Source organism: Miniopterus schreibersii (assembly GCF_964146895.1).
Source record: "Miniopterus schreibersii genome assembly, chromosome: 7".
Classification (NCBI taxonomy): Eukaryota; Metazoa; Chordata; class Mammalia; order Chiroptera; family Miniopteridae; genus Miniopterus; species Miniopterus schreibersii.
This window is the reverse complement of record NC_138108.1, coordinates 20,727,856-20,747,429: the sequence shown is the minus strand read 5'-3', so window position 1 is coordinate 20,747,429 and position 19,574 is coordinate 20,727,856. Positions and strand designations below refer to the sequence as shown.

General features: G+C 35.7%; 1 protein-coding gene across 2 annotated transcripts in view; it reads left to right on the top strand.

Annotated features, from left to right (window-relative positions):
* PARD3B (par-3 family cell polarity regulator beta) overlaps positions 1–19,574 on the top strand; it is an 853,033-nt gene that overhangs the window by 93,314 nt on the left and 740,145 nt on the right. For both annotated transcript variants that reach the window (XM_081143277.1, XM_081143276.1), the window contains exon 2: positions 12,508–12,609. In XM_081143277.1, coding sequence (XP_080999403.1) covers positions 12,508–12,609 — 102 coding nt within the window. The remainder of the gene's footprint in view (positions 1–12,507; positions 12,610–19,574) is intronic.

Below are 19,574 nucleotides of genomic sequence, written 5' to 3'. Positions count from 1 at the left end.
TCAGGAAAATTGTGCTATGGTCTTGGCTGTGCCAGAGGCCAATTTTGTGACCTCAGGGAATATGTTCAACTAATCTGGGCCTCAGTTTCTTCATCTGCAAAATGAAGTTATTTGATTAAAGTCCAATTTTGACGAATCAGTCTGTGACATCTAATTTAATTTTCCTATATTTTTCATAATAAAACTGTATTGCAAAGAAGTAGAATTACTGGGGAAGGAACTTTAGCTATGACAGTGATTGGTGTATCCCTTACTGAGTTTTAGAGCGCTTCGAGGGCATGTGGGGACATTTGGGCAGTATGTGAGAGGTGGCAAACTCTTCAAGAACCCTGTGACTGTGACTTGGTCCTTCATAGAGCCAAAAGCTGTTCAGTAACTATTTAGTGAATGATGATTGGCTGTTTCCTGTTGCCTAATAGGGCAGTGCACTTTCTTACTCTGGTCCTAACCATTCTTCTTATGTCTAAATAGGATATTATCTGTATGGCAATCACCAGTAATTGACTTTGCTGCTCGTTGAACTCATGCCTCTTTTATAATTCTGGGCTGGGCTCTTGGGAGCGGAAGTAAAGGGAGCATATTAAGAAGATGAAGACATTGCACATACACTTGAGAATGAAACATACAAACAACTCATCATAGAGGCAAAATGAAATAGATATAAAAGCGCAGTGTGAACAGGGTAATGTGGGAGCATGGTAGAAGAGGGGACTCATTCTAATTGGAGATTTGGAGGAGTCATGTGTGAGATGTGGAGGTATCCGAGTTGAGCCTAGAGAGATGAGAGCAAAGATTAAAACAGGGAAACATAAAGGTCATTTCAGGCAAGGAAGAAGGGCTTTGGGGATTAAAGCAGTATTAGGACTCCAAGCACATGACTCTAGGAAGGGCATGGATTATTCGAAGGAAAGGGGATAGATGACCATTTGGTGAATATTTCTGTAGTGTAGGCAAGAGGCGATGGTTAACTTTACTAGAGATGTAGTTGTGGAAGTGAAGAAAAGTAGACAGATTTGAAGTTGATTTAGAAGCTAGAATCTACAGAATTTGTGGATGGATTTCATGTACAGGTGAGGGAGATGGGTATATGTGAATCCTAGATTTTTGGCTCACAAAACTGGAAAAATACTGCTATTCACTGAGAAAAGAAATAACCTAGGGTTTTGAAAGTCGCACACTCAGTTTTGGGCATCTGTAGGGCTGGAGCCCAGTAATGAATCTTGTTAGAGGTGTGTTTGGGAGCCATCTACTTTTTAAAAATTATTTTAAGACTTTATTTATTTTACAGCAGTTTAAGGTTCACAGCAAAATTGAGAGAAGGTAAAGAGATTTCCCATGTACCCCTGCCCCCACACATGTATAACCTCCGCCATTGTTAATATCCCCCACCAGAGTGGTACATTTGTTAAAACTGATGAACCTACATTGACGCATTATAATCTCCCATAGTCCATAGTTTACATTATGATTCATTCTTTGTGTTGTACATTCTGTAAATTTGGACAAAAGTATGACAAGTATCCATAATTATGGTCTCATACAGAATATTTTCACTGCTCTGGAAAATCCTCTGTGCTTTATTTGGCCCACCTCTACCCCCTCATATAGATCTTACACATACTTGGTTTGATTTCTGCCTAAATATTTCAATTTCGGGGATGCTAATGTAAATAGTGTAGTGCTTTTCCTTCAAATTCCACTCATTGCTGGTATACAGGAAAGTGACTGACTTTTGCATATTAACTTTGTATTCTGCTGTAATCTCTTATTAGTTTCAAGTGTTTTTGGTCTATGTAGAAAATCTGAATCAATAATTACATCATCTGCGAACATGGTTAGTTTTTTTCATTCCTTCCCATCTGTATGCATTTTACTTTTATTCTTTATTGTATTAGCTAAAACTACCAGTACAGTGTTGAAAGCAGTGATAAAAGGGGACATCCTAGCCTTATACTTGATTTTAATGAAAAAGCTTTGAGTTTCTTACCATTAAGTATGATGTTAGCTGTAGATTTTTTGTAGATATTCTTTATGAAGTTGAGAAAGTTTCCCTCTCATCCTAATATACTAAGAGGTTTTGTTTGTTTGTTTTTATGACTGAGTATTGCATTTTGTGGAAGTTTTTTCTGCATTTATTGATATGATCATGTGGTGTTTTATTTGTTTTTAGTCTAATGATAGGATGGATTACATTAATCGATTATTGATGTTAACTAAGCCTTGCATACCTAGGATAAATCTTACTTGGGGGGAGGGGTTCGTGGTGTACAATTCTTTTTATGTATTTTTGGATTCAATTTGCTAATATTTTGCTGTGGGTTTTTATATATATATGTTCATGAGAGAGATTGGTCTGTAGTTTTAATGTTTTCTTCTGTTTAGTATTAGTGTTCTCCTGGCCTCATAGAATGAGTTATGAAGCATTCCTTCTACTTTCTCTGACAGAAATTATAGAGAATTTGTATAATTTTTTCCTTAAGTGTTTGTCTATTCATTAATGAAACCATCTGACATAGGTGCTTTCTGTTTTGGAAGGTTATTAATTATTAAATCAACTTATTTAATAGACACGTCGTCGTCAGATGATCTGTTTCTTCTTGTGTGTTTTGACAGATTGTCTTTTAAGGAACTGGTCTATTTCATCTAGGTTACATATTTGTGGGCATAGAGTTGTTTATATTCCTTTATTATATTTTTAATGTCCATTGGAGCTGTAGTGATGTCCCTTCTTTCATTTCTGATATTAGTAATTTGAGTTTTCTCTTTTTTCTTAGTTAGCATGTTCTAAAGACTTATCAATTTTATTGATCCTTTAAAAGATCCAGCTTGGTTTCATTGATTTTTCTCTATTGATTTCTCATTGTCAATTTCATTGATTTCTGCTCTAATTTTTATTTTTATTTTTTCTGCTTGCTTTGGATTGAATTTGTTCTCTTCTAGTTTCCTAAAGTGAAAACTTAGATTATTGATTTTAGATCTTTCTTCTTTTCTGATATATGCATTGAATACTATAAGCTTCCCTCTTAGCACTGCTTTTGATATACTCTATACAATTTTTCTCTAACTGTCCAGGTATTTTATGATTTCCTTGACTCCAAGTACATTTGATAGAGTCTATGACAGTTTTAACTCTATGGAAAACGGTAGAGAGTCATTTCATACAACTGTTACAAGAAAAGAGAGAGCATGAGATTCAAAGAAAACTAAGCAAATAAAATAGATTAACTGTAAGAAAACCAAAAATTTGCCCAAGACAGGAAGCAAACAGTTTCTGACCAAGAGTGAGCAATATCTGCATTGTCACAGTAATGAAAACACTGAATGTAGATTTAACCAAATTTTCTAATAACAATTTTGGGCAGACGGGGGTGAAAAGGAGAAGAAGCTGTGAGAAAGTTGTATTTTTCAGCTACCCTAATAGGGTATAAACAGACAACGTCTCAGATTGATGAATCAAGAGTTCAGTAAATTCATATTTGGAAATAAAAGCACACTGCTATCCCTTGGCTCATAAATTATTTAGAATTTTGGAGATAAATACCAAAAAGAAAAAAATAAAACACAACAGCTAAAGGGTTTAGAGTTGCTGCTTCTCAGAAGCAGGATGAGTGGGAGGGTCTCAACTGATCACATGTGGTCATTTAAAACTTTTACAAATTCATCTCTAAATGCTCAACCAAAGAAAAAGAGCCTCAGAGGATGAGAATTTTAATATTGTAGCTAATTTTTAGCTAATTTAACTTGTATGAGCAATGAGTGTGTATCCCACCCAAAGCACCGAATGGGAGACTCTGCTATGCCTTTGTTGTCTCAGTTCCCACATGCTGATGGCAGTGTGAGTCTTTCCATCGCCAGAGTGTGGTTCCAAGGGTCTAAGATAATCAATTTTTACAGAACATAGCCTCCAACATCATCCAGATGCTGTATCTGGTACTTAAATGAAAAGACAATAATATACTTATTTCCTGGACAAAAAACAAAGAGTGTTGGACTTATTGAAAGGGGATATGTTTCCAGTATGGTGTCTCCCTGAAAGATTTCCAGGGATAATTTTAACAATGAGAAATTTTAGTCTTTCCAGATAACATGAAGAGCTCATTGCTCTATAAACTGTGGTTCTTCTATGTTTGAAATAGCAACATTTTTTCCCTTTGCGTTCTCCAATTTAAACAGACCCAAAGAATGTCTTTTGATGAGTGAGCTGACCTATTTCTATTTCTCATAATGGGTGCTCTCCAGTTTATTAATAATCATCTCTTAAATTTTGAAAAAATACTCTAAATGTAGTGTGACCACTGTAGCATAGAACAAGATTATTACTTGCTCTGTTCTGGACACAGTACTTCTATTCTCATAGCCTAAGGTGGTGGTAACATTTTTAGCAGACTTGTCACACTGTTGACTCATTTAAGCCTGTGGTCCACTAAATCTCCACCCTGGGTTTTAGAGGTTTTCAGTCGCTGGTGGTCAGTGAGCTACATGTTCTGTTAGTAGGAACATAATCTGTCCTCCTCAGTTTTGAGACTTCTACATTCCCTTTCTTTTATTTGCATTAAGATTCGTTCTTATACTTTTAAAGAAATTTGTTCTAAACAGCTTTATACTGTTCTTTATCTGTAGAGATGTCATGTGTAAAGGGAATTATTAGATATTACAGATTGAAAAAGGAAATCACATTTTTTGAAGCAAAAGTTCTCATTTTTATGTATACACTTAAAAAGTATAACACATACACACCCAAGTACTCAAAGGAATGGAGCCAGCACACACATCAAGAATAGAGCCGGGACTCCAGAAGCTTTTGTGCCCTTTTTGATTTACAGCCCTTCCCTCCCAAAGGATAACCAGTCTCCTGGCTTATAACACTGAGAGTTATTTCTGCTTGTTTTTGAGATTATTTGCATGGAATCACACACACTATGTACTTTTAAAAAATGTGGCTCTTTTTGATTAATATTATGCTGTGATACTCACCCATGTCATTGCATAAAGCTGTAGTTTGTTCATCCTTGTTGATGTTTATTAGTCCACTGCAGCGACATGGTATTGATCCATTCTACTGCTGGTAATATTTGGGCTACTTGCAGATATTTAGGTATAAGGAATAATACTGCTATGAATATTTTAGTATATGTCTTTTGTAATTGTATATACTTGTTTCTGTTGAATATATACCTGGGAGTGGAACTGCTGAACTATGTGGGATATATCCATTCAGATACTGCCAGGTTTCCAAAATTATTGTACAAATTCACACTCTCACCATCAGTGTCTGAGAATTCTGGTTGCTCCACATCTTCACAATCCTAACCCTAACCTTAATTTGGGCAAGATCAACATTTTCACAATATTGAGCTTCACCTTTTTTCACCATACAAATTTCACTATATGAAACTCTCCTTGAATTTTTTCCAGTGTTTTGTAAGTTTTAATATAGAGGTTGTATACATTTTGTTAGACTTATTCCTAAATATTTGATTTTTTGATGCTTTCATAAACATCATTTAAAAATTATTTTTATATTTGTTACTGGCTTGCCTTGTTTACTAAGGTACTCTCTATTGCGAAATGGTGGTGACGATTCTCAAGTGTTTGCATTTCATCTATTACATGATCATTTTTGTGCTTGTTTTTCCCATTAATTTGTTGAATAACCTTGGTTGACTTTTGAATTTTAAACCACTCCTGCATTACTGGAATAAATTCCACTTGGTCATGATGTAGCATCCTTTATATATATATATCATTGAATTAGATGTACAAATGTTTTAAGATTTTGCATATTATGTATCATATGCAAATTTTTATAATTTTTATAATTTTTCTTGTAATGTCCTTACAAAGTGTTTGATATCAATGTTATGCTGTTTTCATAAGAAGGGATGGGAAAATTTTTCTCTTTTTTTAGTTTCTGGAAGCATTTATATAAGATCAACACTATTTCTTCCTTAAACATTAGGACGGTATTATCTATGAAGTAATCTGAGCTAGTATTTTCTTTTTTATTATTATATTTTTACTTTTTTATCGAATTTATTGGGTAACAATGGTTAGTAAAATTACATAGGTTTCAGGTGTACAGTTCTATAATACATCATTTTTATATTGTATTTTGTGTTCACCACTGCAAGTCAAGTCTCCTTCCATCAAATTTATCCCCTGTACCCTCTTCTACCTCCCCCGACCTTCCTTTCCTCTGATAATTACCCAGACTGTTGTCTGTGTCTATGATCTTTTTTGCTTAATCCCTTCACCTTTTTCACCAGCCCGGCCAACGGCTGTCAGTCTGTTCTTTATCTATGAGTCTGTTTCTATTTTGTTTGTTAGTTTACTTTGTTCATTAGATTCCACATGTGAGCGAAAACATATGGTATTTGTCTTCCTCTTACCGACTGATTTCACTTAGCATAATGCTCTCCGGGTCCATCCATGCTGTTGCAAAAGGTTAAATTTCCTTCTTTTTTATGGCCGAGTAGTATTCCATTGGGAAAGTTTTTAAATAAAAATTCAATTCCTTTAATTGTTGTTTTTGTACTTTTATAGTTTCTATTTTTACTATCAGTTTTGATAAGTTTTATTCTTCAAAAGAGTTTGTTCATTTTATATAAATTTTCAATTTCATAATTCTGAAGTTTTACAATATTCTTGTTTCAATATTTGTAAGATCTGTGATATTTCTTGTTTTCCTTCTTGATGCTGGAAATTTATTTATTTTTTTCTTTACAGGTCCTACTAGTATTTATCAATTTTATCAAGCATTTCATAGAACCAACTTTTATTTATTTATTTGTTTATTTTATTGACTTTTGCTCTATATTTTCTTCCTTCTGTCTGCATTTGACTAGCTAGTCTTCTTTTAGCTTCTTGATTTTAGCTCTTCTGTTTTGCTAATACCTGCACTGAAGGCCATACATGCCCATTAAGCCCTGCTTTAGCTGTATCCCACAATTTTTATTATTGTAATTCTTTTTAAGTTAAAAGCTACTTTCTGATTTCCTTTTTTTATCTATGGATTATTCAGAACTATATTTCTTAACTTTCGAACAGTGAACATTTTCTAGATACCTTTCTGCAGTTGATTCCACTGTGATCAGAGAACATATTCTGAATGAATTCAGACTTCTGAAATTTGGAATATATTCCATATGCACTTGTAAAGTGCATTTTCTAATTTAAGAGGGTGCAGTGTTTTGGGTGTATGTATGTAATACAGGTAACTTAGATCACTGGTAATTGTGTTGTTCAGACAACTTATATCTTACATTTTTGTTTTCAGTTTTTTTCTATCAAAAGTCTCACACTGTGATTGTGGATTTTTAAAAACTATTCATTTTAGCAGTGTATATGTATTGAAATTATACTATCAGGTACATATATAATTAGAATTAATTTTTTTCATTAGATCCTTTTATCATCATGGAATGTCCCCCTTTTAGTAATATTTCTTAAAGTGTCCTTTACCTGATATTAGTAGGGCTATATTGGGTTTCTTTTAGTCAGATTATAGATTTTTAAAGCTGGAAGTGAATTTACAGATGTACTGATTCACCTTCATATTATGCATAAATTGAGATTTATAATTCTGTTTTGAACTCCCCAGGTATTACTTTCAACCTAGTATAGAAACCTTTGGTCTCTTCTAGTTGCCTGGCATTCCTTGGAAACATACTTATTTAAAGTGGCATCAGCTCATCTTCCTCCCCTAGCCTTTTCTCAGCTTTGACTTGGTTGATCTGATTCAGGAAGTCAGAGGCATATTCTGAAGTCAGTTAGGGCCAGCTCATAATAAGCTCTACATTCACTGGTGCCTTTTTTGGCCTAATTCTTTCCTTTCATGTGTCAGCGCTGCTCTGCTGTGTTTGCTCAGGCATCGTTTTTTGGAACTCCTGTTTTCTTCTGCTCTCTGTTCTTGGTTATTCCTGCTCTCCGCCTGCCTCAGACAGCCTCCAGACCCGCTGTGGCCACTGTGTCTTTCCTGGCACATTCTGGGGCATCTGATTTTCCTCCGGTCTTGGAGGGAGGGGAGAACTTCAGAGGATTATGATAGCAGTCCCTAGCTAAGATGTGCATGCATATAAACCGTCATCATTCTCTACCCAACTTCTAGTGCCCCAAGCTCCCTCTCTGCCCTTAGCAGGAAAATCTATTTGCATTGCTTACCAAATCTTCAATTTTATGATTACAAGGAATTATGTTTGGGGACTTTCCCTCACTTGTGAAACACTGGACACACTTATGCAAAGACTTCACAGTTTTTCCTTATTGTCCTCTTGTGTCCTCTACAGTTGGACCTCTGTGCGGTACATTGTGCAGAAGGCCATAGAGCCTTTAGGTTCACAAACGATGAAGCAGCTCAGGCCCAGAGTAATGATGATTTGCCTGGATCCATATACTTAAGTAGCGATAGAAATGGATATGATCCCCTGCTTTATTCTTAGATAATTGTCCTTTTTGTTAAGTTCTTTAATCTAATTTTTTTTTCTATGTTAAAAAAAATGCACCTAGTCTTTACTGTTTGTTAAGCGTCTGACCTTGGGTAAGTTAATTTACCTACCTATGCCTCGCTTTCCTCATCTGTTCGATGGAGTGATAACTACTTCATGAGCCTGTTTGAGGATAAATGAGTTAATAACATAAAACATGGAGTACCTGTTACAGTCTCTGGCTTATAGTAAGTACTGGAAAAAATTATCTGCTATTATGATGATGAAAATAATGATGAAAATGGAGAAAAATTATTTATGGATATATTGTACCAAATTCACGGAGTTAAATTCTATAAGGAAAATTCTAATTTTCTATTAACTTCCATTTTACAATTGTTCTTGTTTTCTACTGGGTAAGATTATTCTTGTAAAAACATGAAGCTACAAAGACCAGTTGCATTATTGAGCTCTGTTATTGCCACTACTGATAAACACAGCCCTTCTCTAGAATTGGCATTTTCTATGCAGAGATTCGCTCCCTTTTGGACCTTACTACCACTGCAGGGTACTTTTGTCTCTTCTTGGACTGGAGGCATTTTGTTTAGAAACCTCCATGTTTCCCCTCTTGATTATTGACATAATCTCAGTGCTGGGTAGTCACAGCATTGTAGTATCTGCCTTGCCAGTCTCCTCCTCTAGGTATTGCAGATGGAAAATTGTTGTTCTTCAAAACTTTGCTATTATAAATTTTCTAAGGTATAGGGACAGATTTCATGTCATCTATCCACAGTGCAGAATATTTGTTGCTACTAATATCAATGCCTGTTTGGAACAATTTTTACATTGATTCTTAAAAGTACCCTATAATTGTCTTATTCCTGTAATACGTGTGTTTCCTATTCCAGTTCACCCTTGTAAACTGTTTTAAAATTCCAGTTGGGTTTAAGTTAACTGTGCATTATTTTAAAAACAGATAAGTTACTATTAGAAGTGGAGGAAACATAATGTATATTATGTGATTTTTTAAATACTTTAATGATCCTAAGAGTGTAAGTAATAAGATTTATTGCATAGCACATATACTAGAGACGTTTTGAAAATAATTTTAAAGTTATATGTATTAGAGATATTTTTGCAATGTAAAGGAAGATTAAATGTCACGATCATGAAAAATACAGTAAATTTTTCTAAGTGATTGTGTGAATCATGACAGGCACATGAACATCTTTTCATGTTTGATCAGTTTTGTTCCTGATGGTAATAAAAGCAAGTGAATGAAATTCAAAATGTTGACTGCAGGGTAATGGTTGAAATTTTTACATGCATAAATGAGTCAGGGTGATTATGGTCTTTGATGGCTGTCAGTTGCTAATACTGTATGTATATTCTTATAGTGATCTATAGCACCATGGCCCAAATACCATGGGGACAAAAATCACAGCTGGTGTGTGCTGTGTTTGTTGATTTACCTCTTGGATGTGTAATCCATTAACTGAGATTACTTTTATATAGCTTATCTGTTTTTGTTTAGGATTACGTGTGTGCTCACTGTTAACCTAGTCTTCCCTTCTTTCGAGTATATTAAATGCAGTATCAATGTGCAATGGGGAGAGTTAAAATTGCAAATAGCCTGTTTATATTCTGACACCATATATTTCATTTAAAAAATTGTGGGAGGGGGGGAACTGAATATATGAATCCAAAATATATCAAATTACGTTTTTCCTTTGATTTAGTTCTGTAAAACTTTTTTCTCTACTCTTTTGAATCAAAATTAGAGAAAACATGTCTTAGTCTCAACTCCTGCGCCTCATTTTCTGAACCTCTTCGATCCCACAAGTATGTCTGAGGGAGGAGCGGTATGTGACTTAACAACCCCATCTTGCTGCCACTTGTCTGCTGCTCCCTTTGCCACTGATCAGATCCAATCCCTTGCTATTTCTTGGGTTTCCCTATTTTGAATCTGAGTCTTTGGTTTTCTTCTCTCTGTTCCTACAAGGCAGGAAGAGAGGTAGACTTTAACTTGAACTGCAGTTGTTGGGGGTAGTTGTTTACTTCCATCTTAGTTGATAAAATCTGCTTCTACAAACTCAATATGAGAAAAAAGTAGACAACTTAATAGATGTCAGCTTTTAAGTAATTGAATATAAAAAAGCAAGCTCTTTAGGATACATCATCTTTTATAAACATGGTTAAGATCAACAGATTTTATCTACAGCACTGTGTAATATATCAAAAACTAACTCAGTGGAAGTTAATAGAAATTAATTAAATTGAACTTCTTTTGTAAGAAGGCTATTTTTACAAGGAAAATGTAATACTCCATAGATTTCAGCCAGAAGTTTTGGGTAGGTTTGGAGAAGTATGTTGCTTGTGGCATGGCTGTAGCAAAAAGATTTAATTCCCAAAGATTACTGGGGACGTTCTTTCGTGCTGTCTTTTCTAGTGTCCACTGCATAGTGTTCCGTCTCCCCAGCATTCTACCTAATTAGAATCTAGTTTGTTGTTTTTAGCTGCCTTTTAGAGCACAATCACCTTGAGTTGGCAAAGATCTCTGATTAAAGACTCCGATTGATGAGTGTCATCCTTTTCTTACATGGTTGTATAATCACTGCTCATGTCTTTGTGATCTCTATCTGGGCAATAAAATCAGGCAAGGTTTTCTAATAAATCATTAGTGTTTCCACTTATAAAGGAATTCCATTCATTTTGCTTGGAATAGCTCTTTAGATACTCTGTAGAAAACTTAATTTTGAAATGTCGAAAGCCTAGCTAAGGAGAATTCCTTTGGATTTTTAAAGCCTATTACTTTGTCAAGTCAGATATGGAAAAGCTGTGTACTTGGGCCACATTTCAGAAACCTATTGAATAGATGCTTTAAAGGAATTATTATTTAATGGTATGCCCTTGACTTATTTAATAGTGTGGGACATTTAAGAGGAGGCTGTATGACAGCTGTTTCAATTAGGCGTTGTAGAATTGTACTTGAATTCTGTGGGTTATGTTAGTTCTTAATAGTTTATAAAGATCATGTAGTAAAGGTTTAGACCTTTATCCTAAAAGAATTTCCACTTCTCACAAACTGGTGTCCCTTTATTGGAAACTGAGTGCTTTATAGCTCAAAAGTTTCCCAGTTTGAGGGGCTTTCTAAGAATCACAGAACCAAATTGATTATAGCTTGGCAATTCTGGTAAAAAACCTTACTACTGTTTTTTGTGTTTTTTGGTTTTTTTTTCATTCATTGGTTTATGTTCTTGTCTCATCACTATAATGTTTCGCTTACATATCTTTTCTGGAAATGGGCAGTACAGAAGTAAACAAATGAGCTACATTATTTAATTCTAAGCTGTAGTATCAGTGTATCTAGTCATTCATCAAACTGATAAAACAGTTCTTTTCCTTAAGCTTTATGCTCCTAAGCAGTTTTAAAAAAACAATACTTAAAAAGCTCCTAAGTCAGTACCCCAATTGAGTGAACCCCCATTCAACTCTGACACTGTTTGAGTTGCTGTCATGGAAACTAATGCTAGAGCTCTTGTTCCCAAAATCAGTGCCAGTTTTAGCACTGAGGACACGCAGAGAGCATGGTGATCCAAATGGGCTAAGAGATCTGTGGTCACCTCACTTCATTCATTTATTCCAAAGTCATAGCTTTTGCCTTTTGACCCCTGCCCCCTGCAGCTTTGGGATCTCAGTGTGAACTTCCAATCCTCAATTTCAGAAAGTACCCTCAAGAAGATCTTTCCTTTCCAGAATATTCTTGGGATTACCTAAATTGTAGGTTATAAAAAATTTCTTAAATATGCTTTACAAATAGCTGAGCAATTTTTTTTGCATTGCAATTTGCTTTCCAGAATAATTGATGAAATATGTATACTTTGATTTACTGATTTATGTTAAACAGGATAAAAATGCCAAATATTTATCCAAGTAAATAGATAACTTTTGATTTTGGTGTTTAAAAATTTTATTATTACTAGAGCATATTTGTAATGAGCCAGTTTATTTCTTTTAAAATTAAAATGTAGTTTATGTTTTGGAAAATTCTGAGTCATGAAGCTTGTTCCTGGTTCTACTGCAGGATCCTGGCTACTGGGTGAAGATTCATCACTTAGAATACACAGATGGGGGAATCCTGGATCCAGATGATATCCTGGCAGATGTCGTGGAAGACAAAGACAAGGTACGTGACTCTAAAAACACTCCTCTGTGCTTTCTTCTAGAGAGCTGTGTGCTTTCTGGAGACTGAGTTCCTTAACAAACTCGTGTGCCAGTTATTATTAAAAGATACCATCTGTTCACATTTCACCTGGACAGCCCATAAATCAAAGTTCTCCATCAGATGTTTGGGAAAACTTTGTCGAGGTTTGGGAATCTGTTCATGGTAGCCTCATCAGCAGGCACTACATTCCCAAGAGATCCTGGTTCGTCTCAATAAATTAGCGTCAGGCTCTGAGGCTGTTGGAGTTCTCACTGTCATTGTCTCCAGAGCTTATTCTTGGCCTTTGCTAAATATTCAACTTAATGCCTGAGATCTGAACATGTTTCAAAGTACAGAACACAATGGGGAGGAAAGTCTTATAAAGAACTATGGTTAAGAGTTTTCGTAAAGTAGTTGCACACAGCTATCTTTTGTGATAGTAGCTTTGTTTTTATTGCTGAAGTAAAACACTAAATTGAGTAGTACAAAAATGTTTGAACCTGCCCTGCCAGCTACTTGGGGATAATCCCTTTGCGAGTGTCCTGTTTTAATGGGATTTTTCTTCTGACACCAAATAGAAAAAGGTATAAATTAGACTATTCAGTTGCAATAAACTGGATTATTGATGAGTCATTATTTATTACAACTTCCTTGCTGGACTCCTCTTATCAACGGGTAATGTGTCCTTCAGAATTGAACTGTAGTTCTCCCTGTGAGATCCTTGCCTCAGTTTCTTCTGCTGTGCATCTTGTGTGTACGAGGCCAATTTGTGTCTGTGAACATGTTTCTCTGCATTGTTTATTGCAGTCTCAGGTACTGTGTGTGTGTGTGTGTGTGTGTGTGTGTGTGTGTGTGTGTTAACCAACTGGCCTGGAATGTAAATAAATGATTTATTGAACTTAGGTAAAATTTACTTTCCCCCCGAAAAGATCTTTTTGGGCTTTTCAAATTTAATTAGTTTTTGCAGACATTCTGCCCACGTATTTTTCCCATTTTCTGTTGGGACTCAATCCTGGTTCGCCTTGCATTGTAAGTAGCCACTTCATAAGGGACCTATCTCCCTAAATGGATTGTCAGCTCCTAGAGGACACGAACCGGGAGGCTTTTATTTCTTCCGTGTTCCTTGTATTAATAATGTCTGGTACAAAATCTTCCTCAAACTTGATTCTCACAGAACACTTACTGACTTAATGAATGAAAAAGAAAGCTTTGTTCTCTGCAGTTGACCCTGCTGTACATGGTTTTGTGCATAGTTCTAGAGTGTTGTTGGGTCTCACAGTGAGTAATGCTGTGATATTTATGCTCACGACGTTAAAGGACCTCCGCTTCTGTGTCTCACTGTTCCACTTTCTGCTGCTTCTCTATGGCCATCTCCTTCCTCTGAAATGTTCTAGGCTTTTGGGTTGCTAATGAGGAAGGGCTTCCTGTCTCAAATTGCACTGATGGCTAGTGGATTAAAAGGAAAAGCTGAGAAGTGACAAGTTTAAGAGGAGCTGGAAGAAGACGTCTCACCCCGGCCTCATCCAGGACCTCATTACAGGAGGATGTGTCCCTGAACAGTGCTCAGGGAAATAATTTGCCCTAGAGAGCTCTGCCTTTTAGAGAATTCTTTTTAACTATCTTGGCAGTGTTCTTTTCAACCTTAGCCCATTCACTAGACCCAGAAACAGGATTATTATATTAATCTCTGTTTTAAGGAACTTCACCAGCACTACTAAATAAGGTGAAAAATGAGATAATCATTTAAAATCCTAGCAAAGGATTAGTGCTCTTTGGGTTCAGATTTAGCAAATCCGGTGATAGATATACTTTTCTACAGGAAGCCTAACTTGGATTGTTCTGCAGAATTGATGGGAATTTATACTTTTGATATTGCCAGAAAATACTGTACTCCTATTTCTTTCTTTTTATTTTACGATGTAGGTGAAAAAGAGAGTCTCACTGATTTTTTTTCCTGACATCTTCTCTACAGTCTTAAGGTTTTCTCATAGCCTATGTATCTAGCGTGGAAACAAGTTTCTGCCAGACTTCACCTTACTTTACATTTTTGTCATTTTAGATTAAGAAGTAATTATAAATGATGCTTCTGGATGTTTAGTGAAATGTACAATTCACTCAAGATCCTTTGAGACAGGCTGAGCTTAGATAAAATTGCAGCTCACCTGTTTTCAGAGTGGCTGCCTGATAATCTCTTGCACTGAGAATATAGGTAGAAAGCAAGCCCGAAGAGCCATGGATGGATGTGCATAATCCTCGTGCCAGAGCCCACACACCTCAGCTCCTAGGAAAGACTCACTACAGGTGAGAAGTTTTAATTAGGAAACTTGGATAGCTTAGCTGGAAAGGATGAAACAGGGAAAACAGAAACTTAGAATTAGAGAGCAGATTAGGATGAGGCCATTTAGTTAGTATATGCAAAAGCCATACAGTATGCTTCTACAAAGACAAATTAGGAGTGAAATGGCATTCTACTTAAAATCCGACAAGGGACTAAAGTAGTTTAGTCAGTTTTCTAAAGAAAAGAAATTACTTTCTAAACTTCCGGCACCAGAAGTGGTTTGTCTTTGGTCTTACCTCTCACCTCTCTTACTCCTTTGGCCCACACAGTGCATGGCGCACACCATACATGGTGTCCCTTTGGGAAGTTTTCTGTTGTTGTTTTTTTGCTTTCCCATTACACCTCACCAGCACTACGAAATTATAAGTGACTTGCCAAAGACCACACAGGTATAGTAAGTGGCAGAATCAGACTCTGGAACGTAGAATTTAAATTTCGACACTATTTCACAGGGGAATCAAGTTTTTATGATGAAGCACTATTTCATCTTATATTTTGTCAAAATATTATTGGAGCAGCTTTGGAATTTTGCATCTTATGATAAATAATAATTGTATAAGATTTGTGCTGAAACGTAATAATTAGCCAGTTGTGACAGTCATCTTCAAAATTCTTCAGTTTTATGTATCGGTCTGATGATTCCAGTTCTTTGGGATAAATATATAAGAATTTACAGCTTTACACTAAAGTCTCTTCTCTGGTTGCCCAAGACTACTGACTGAGTTCACCTAATAACAACACTTAATATTTTATTGAGCACTAACAGTGGCCCAGCATGTCTTTGCACTTACATACTCTGTTTTAGAGCAACCCTGTTTTAGAGTATCCCTATTTTTAATTTCTGAGAACAGCTACCGAAATTATAAGTGACTTGCTGAAGACCACACAGGTATAGTAAATGGCAGAATCAGACTCTGGAACCTAGAAATTAAATTTCGACACTATTTTGCTCTTCTTCAGTGTGCCAAGCAGTGTGTTGAGTGATGTATCTATAATTTCTAATTATGATAATTCATCATAAATACTAAAAAATTTGTTTTTACACAGTTACGTCATTATTAAGAAAAGATAATAGAACTATGGAGTGTGACAAAATTAATTCAAAATTAGTATGTCATGCATATATAGTTAGTTTCAACTGTCTCTGCCTGCTGCCTGCATCTAATTTCCTGTGAATGCCTGCCAGTTTTATCGCTCTTGCTTGCTCTTGCATCCCCTTTCTAGGTCCCAGATTACTCACTTCAGGTACAGTTTAATTCCAAGTGGATTTTATAGACTACATTTGTTGCAGAAACTACACTAAATGCAGTTTCGTAGAGAAATAAATGCTTTATTCCAGTAACTACTTTTCAGATGGCTTGTCAAATGGGCACAAATTATGTACTGCAGGAGACAGAATAATGACCCCCAAAGACATCTACATCCTAATCTCCAGAACTTGCGATTATGTGTGTTACATGGCAAAAGTCTTTGCAAAAGTGATTATGGACCTTGCAATGGGGAAGTTATTCTAGATTGTTTGGATTGTCCCAGTATAGTCACAAGAGTCCTTATAAATGAAAGAGGAAGTCAGGAGCGTCAGTATTAGAGAGATACAATATAAGAAAAAGTTGACTGTCCAGTGCTGGCCTTGAAAATGGAGACAAAGAATGTAGTCAGCTTCTAGAAGCTGGAAAAGGCAAAGGAATGAATTCTCCCATTGAGCCTCTAGAAGGAGCACGGCGCTGCTGACCCCTTGATTTTAGCCCAGTGAGACTGGTTTCAGACTTCTCACCTCTAGCATTGTAAGTTAAATTTGTGTTGCTTGAAGGCACTCTATTTGTGGTAATTTGTTATAGCATCAATAGGACACTCATACACTCTCTTATCCTATTTTAAACTTTTAAAGTGATGATGTCTTCCTCAGGTTTCATACTAACTGGGGTTTTTAGATCTTGTAGGACAGGGAAAGTATCTTATACTTCAGATGAGTTGATTGCTATGCACACTCCTTCCAAAGTCTTTCACAAATTGATTCTCAGTTCATTGGGTGAGCCTTCACTCTTTGGGACTTGAGTGTTATGCTATTGTCTTGTGATGTGTAGAAGTCATTTCAGTCCCACACTCAAGAGCTGTGTAATATTCCTTTATCAGCTTCTCACTGTAATATGTAAAGGCCCTAAGAAGTCTAAAGATTGCTGGGTAATAAGCCACTGCAAAGCATTTTGCTCTCTAATTGCTATTTTTTGAGTGTGAGAACTTGAGTATTGAACTTTTAATGATTTATTTTCCTTGTTAATTGTCATTATTATATCTTCACTTGGTTGTAGAAGACTACTGCAATATAATACTGAATGAAATACAGCAATATAAAGCTTATATTATGTAAATTGCATTACTGCCATAGTTTTACTAAATACACCAGAGTAAAACTATATTATGTGGTAAAGTACAATGGGAGAATGTCACTATTTTTGACAAAACTTTGACTGTCATCAGAGTTTGTTTTGGAAAGGTGCCAGCACCTCCCAACGTCCAGCGAGGGTGAGTTGGCTTCCTGGATCACATGTGACATGTGATACTCAAATATTACAGTTTTAGTTCAGCCCCATTCTTTATTAGTGATGTGTCCTTGGTCAAGTTTCTTTATTCCTATTAGTCTTGATTTTTATATTTGTAAAATGGATAGAATGCTAGTTTTTAATCTTCTATGGTTAGTGTAGGAAAACTATGTGAAGTTTTAAATACAGTATGATATATAGTAAGTGCTCAAATGTTAGCTGTTTATTAATAGTATCATTATGGTAGTTACTAGTGTTACTAGTGTAAACCATGTTTTGATTTAACCATAAAATATTTTAAATTTAAATATTAAAACATCAAACTATTTTACAATAGTCTGCTTTTTAAAATAGTCTGCTTATTGAATTTCTTTAAAAGTTATTAAATTGTTTAAATGAATATTTTTATGGGAAGATGATTATTAGGATAAAGCATTTGGATTTATACATTATTGAGAAGTCAAAATGCCAATATGACTAAATTTAACATGAGAATAGGACTACTTTTATCAGAATATAGTGTTTGGTAATATAAGAAGCATTCAAGGATCGAATGTGGTTTCGAAATGGAAATTCGAAATGGAAACTGGTTTGCACATCAAATGAACTGTGACCTAAAACCAGACACTGTCCGTAAGCCCCAGTTGCTTTCTGAGCACGCTCTGTTGCCCTCTAGTGGAGCCCACAGCGATGTAGGAGCCGGTTTACAGAAGATACTCCCTGATTGTGATGATGTATTTGGTTCTATTTCTTTCTAAATTAATTTTTACCATATTTTTAGTACAACCCACAGACTCAGTTGTGGATAATAAAACCAGACTTTATATTTCCACCAGTAGTTGTCATTTCTTCAGGGTCACAGCCACACTGATACTTACCTGTGCTTTTGTGAATTTTCTTAGAAGGGCTAAAGCAAAATCGATGCATTTATAAAACCCCTTGTTTTGGTTTAGACTTCTCATTTCTTATTCCCTAGTTGAAAAGCTAATGGCTGGCTATGATAAAGTATGTAACTTTTTCAGTGTGTAGTTAAAAAATTTATGGGATATACTGTGTTTTCCTGAGGAGAGGGGAATCTAAATTAAATCTAATTCTTTTTAAAAAGGGCTCTGAGTTAATTACATCATTTCTGAGTCCTCATTTTATCAGTAAGACTCCCATTTCAAGGGGAAACACCTATTTTGAATCCTTGATTTTAACAAATCAGAATGTGGGTTTTTGGGTTTTTTTCTTATACAGTTTTTCTTTGGTTCATGGGTGTTGAAGTTTTGAAACTGTATTTGAAACAAAGAATGTTTCAGAAATAAATGCAGAAGCCAGTAAAGAACAAAAGTATTACCTTGGCCAATAAATTTTATCTCAAACTTAAAAAAAATAGTCTCTGCCTTTACAGTTACAAAGTTATAGAATTATAAGACCAGAAGAGACCTCAGCAGTCATGTGGCCTAACCCATCATCTTGCAAGAGAAATATCTGGACCAGGAAGAGCTGCAAAGGCCCCAGATTTCCAGCTGATGTCTTTCCTGAGCCCGTTTCTGCATTTCCTCCGTGGAATCCTGCTAACATCTGGTGCAGAGCAAAACTACTCAGTTTCCTTCCTTCAAGTTGGCTTCCTCCATTCAACTTGCTCATTTCTGTAGATAAGAACGCCTTCTCCCAGTCTTCCAGGGTTCAACATGCAGTTGTTTGTAAAATTTAGTTATTTAATACATCGAGTTCATTCTTTCCTTTAACCTGTTTCATGTGTCTCTTTCCCTCTTTGTATTTCCACAGCTGCTGAGTTTAAATCCATAAAATCTCAGGCAGGGGGACTTAATTGGTGAGGAACTGGTAGTCCTGCCTTTAGCTGACTTCTCTCCCTCACCTGTTCTATGGCATGAGTGCAAATGGAGTGGCCAAGAGCTTGGATTCTCCACAGCAAAGGCAGTTCACTTCTTGGCCCTGCTGTGGGGGTGGCTTAGGGCAGGTTACTCAACCTCTTTGTCCTTAGTTTTTTCTTGGGCAATTGGAGCTAAAAACAGTACCAATTTTATAAGTTAATACATGAAAAGGGTTTAGGAGGGTACCTG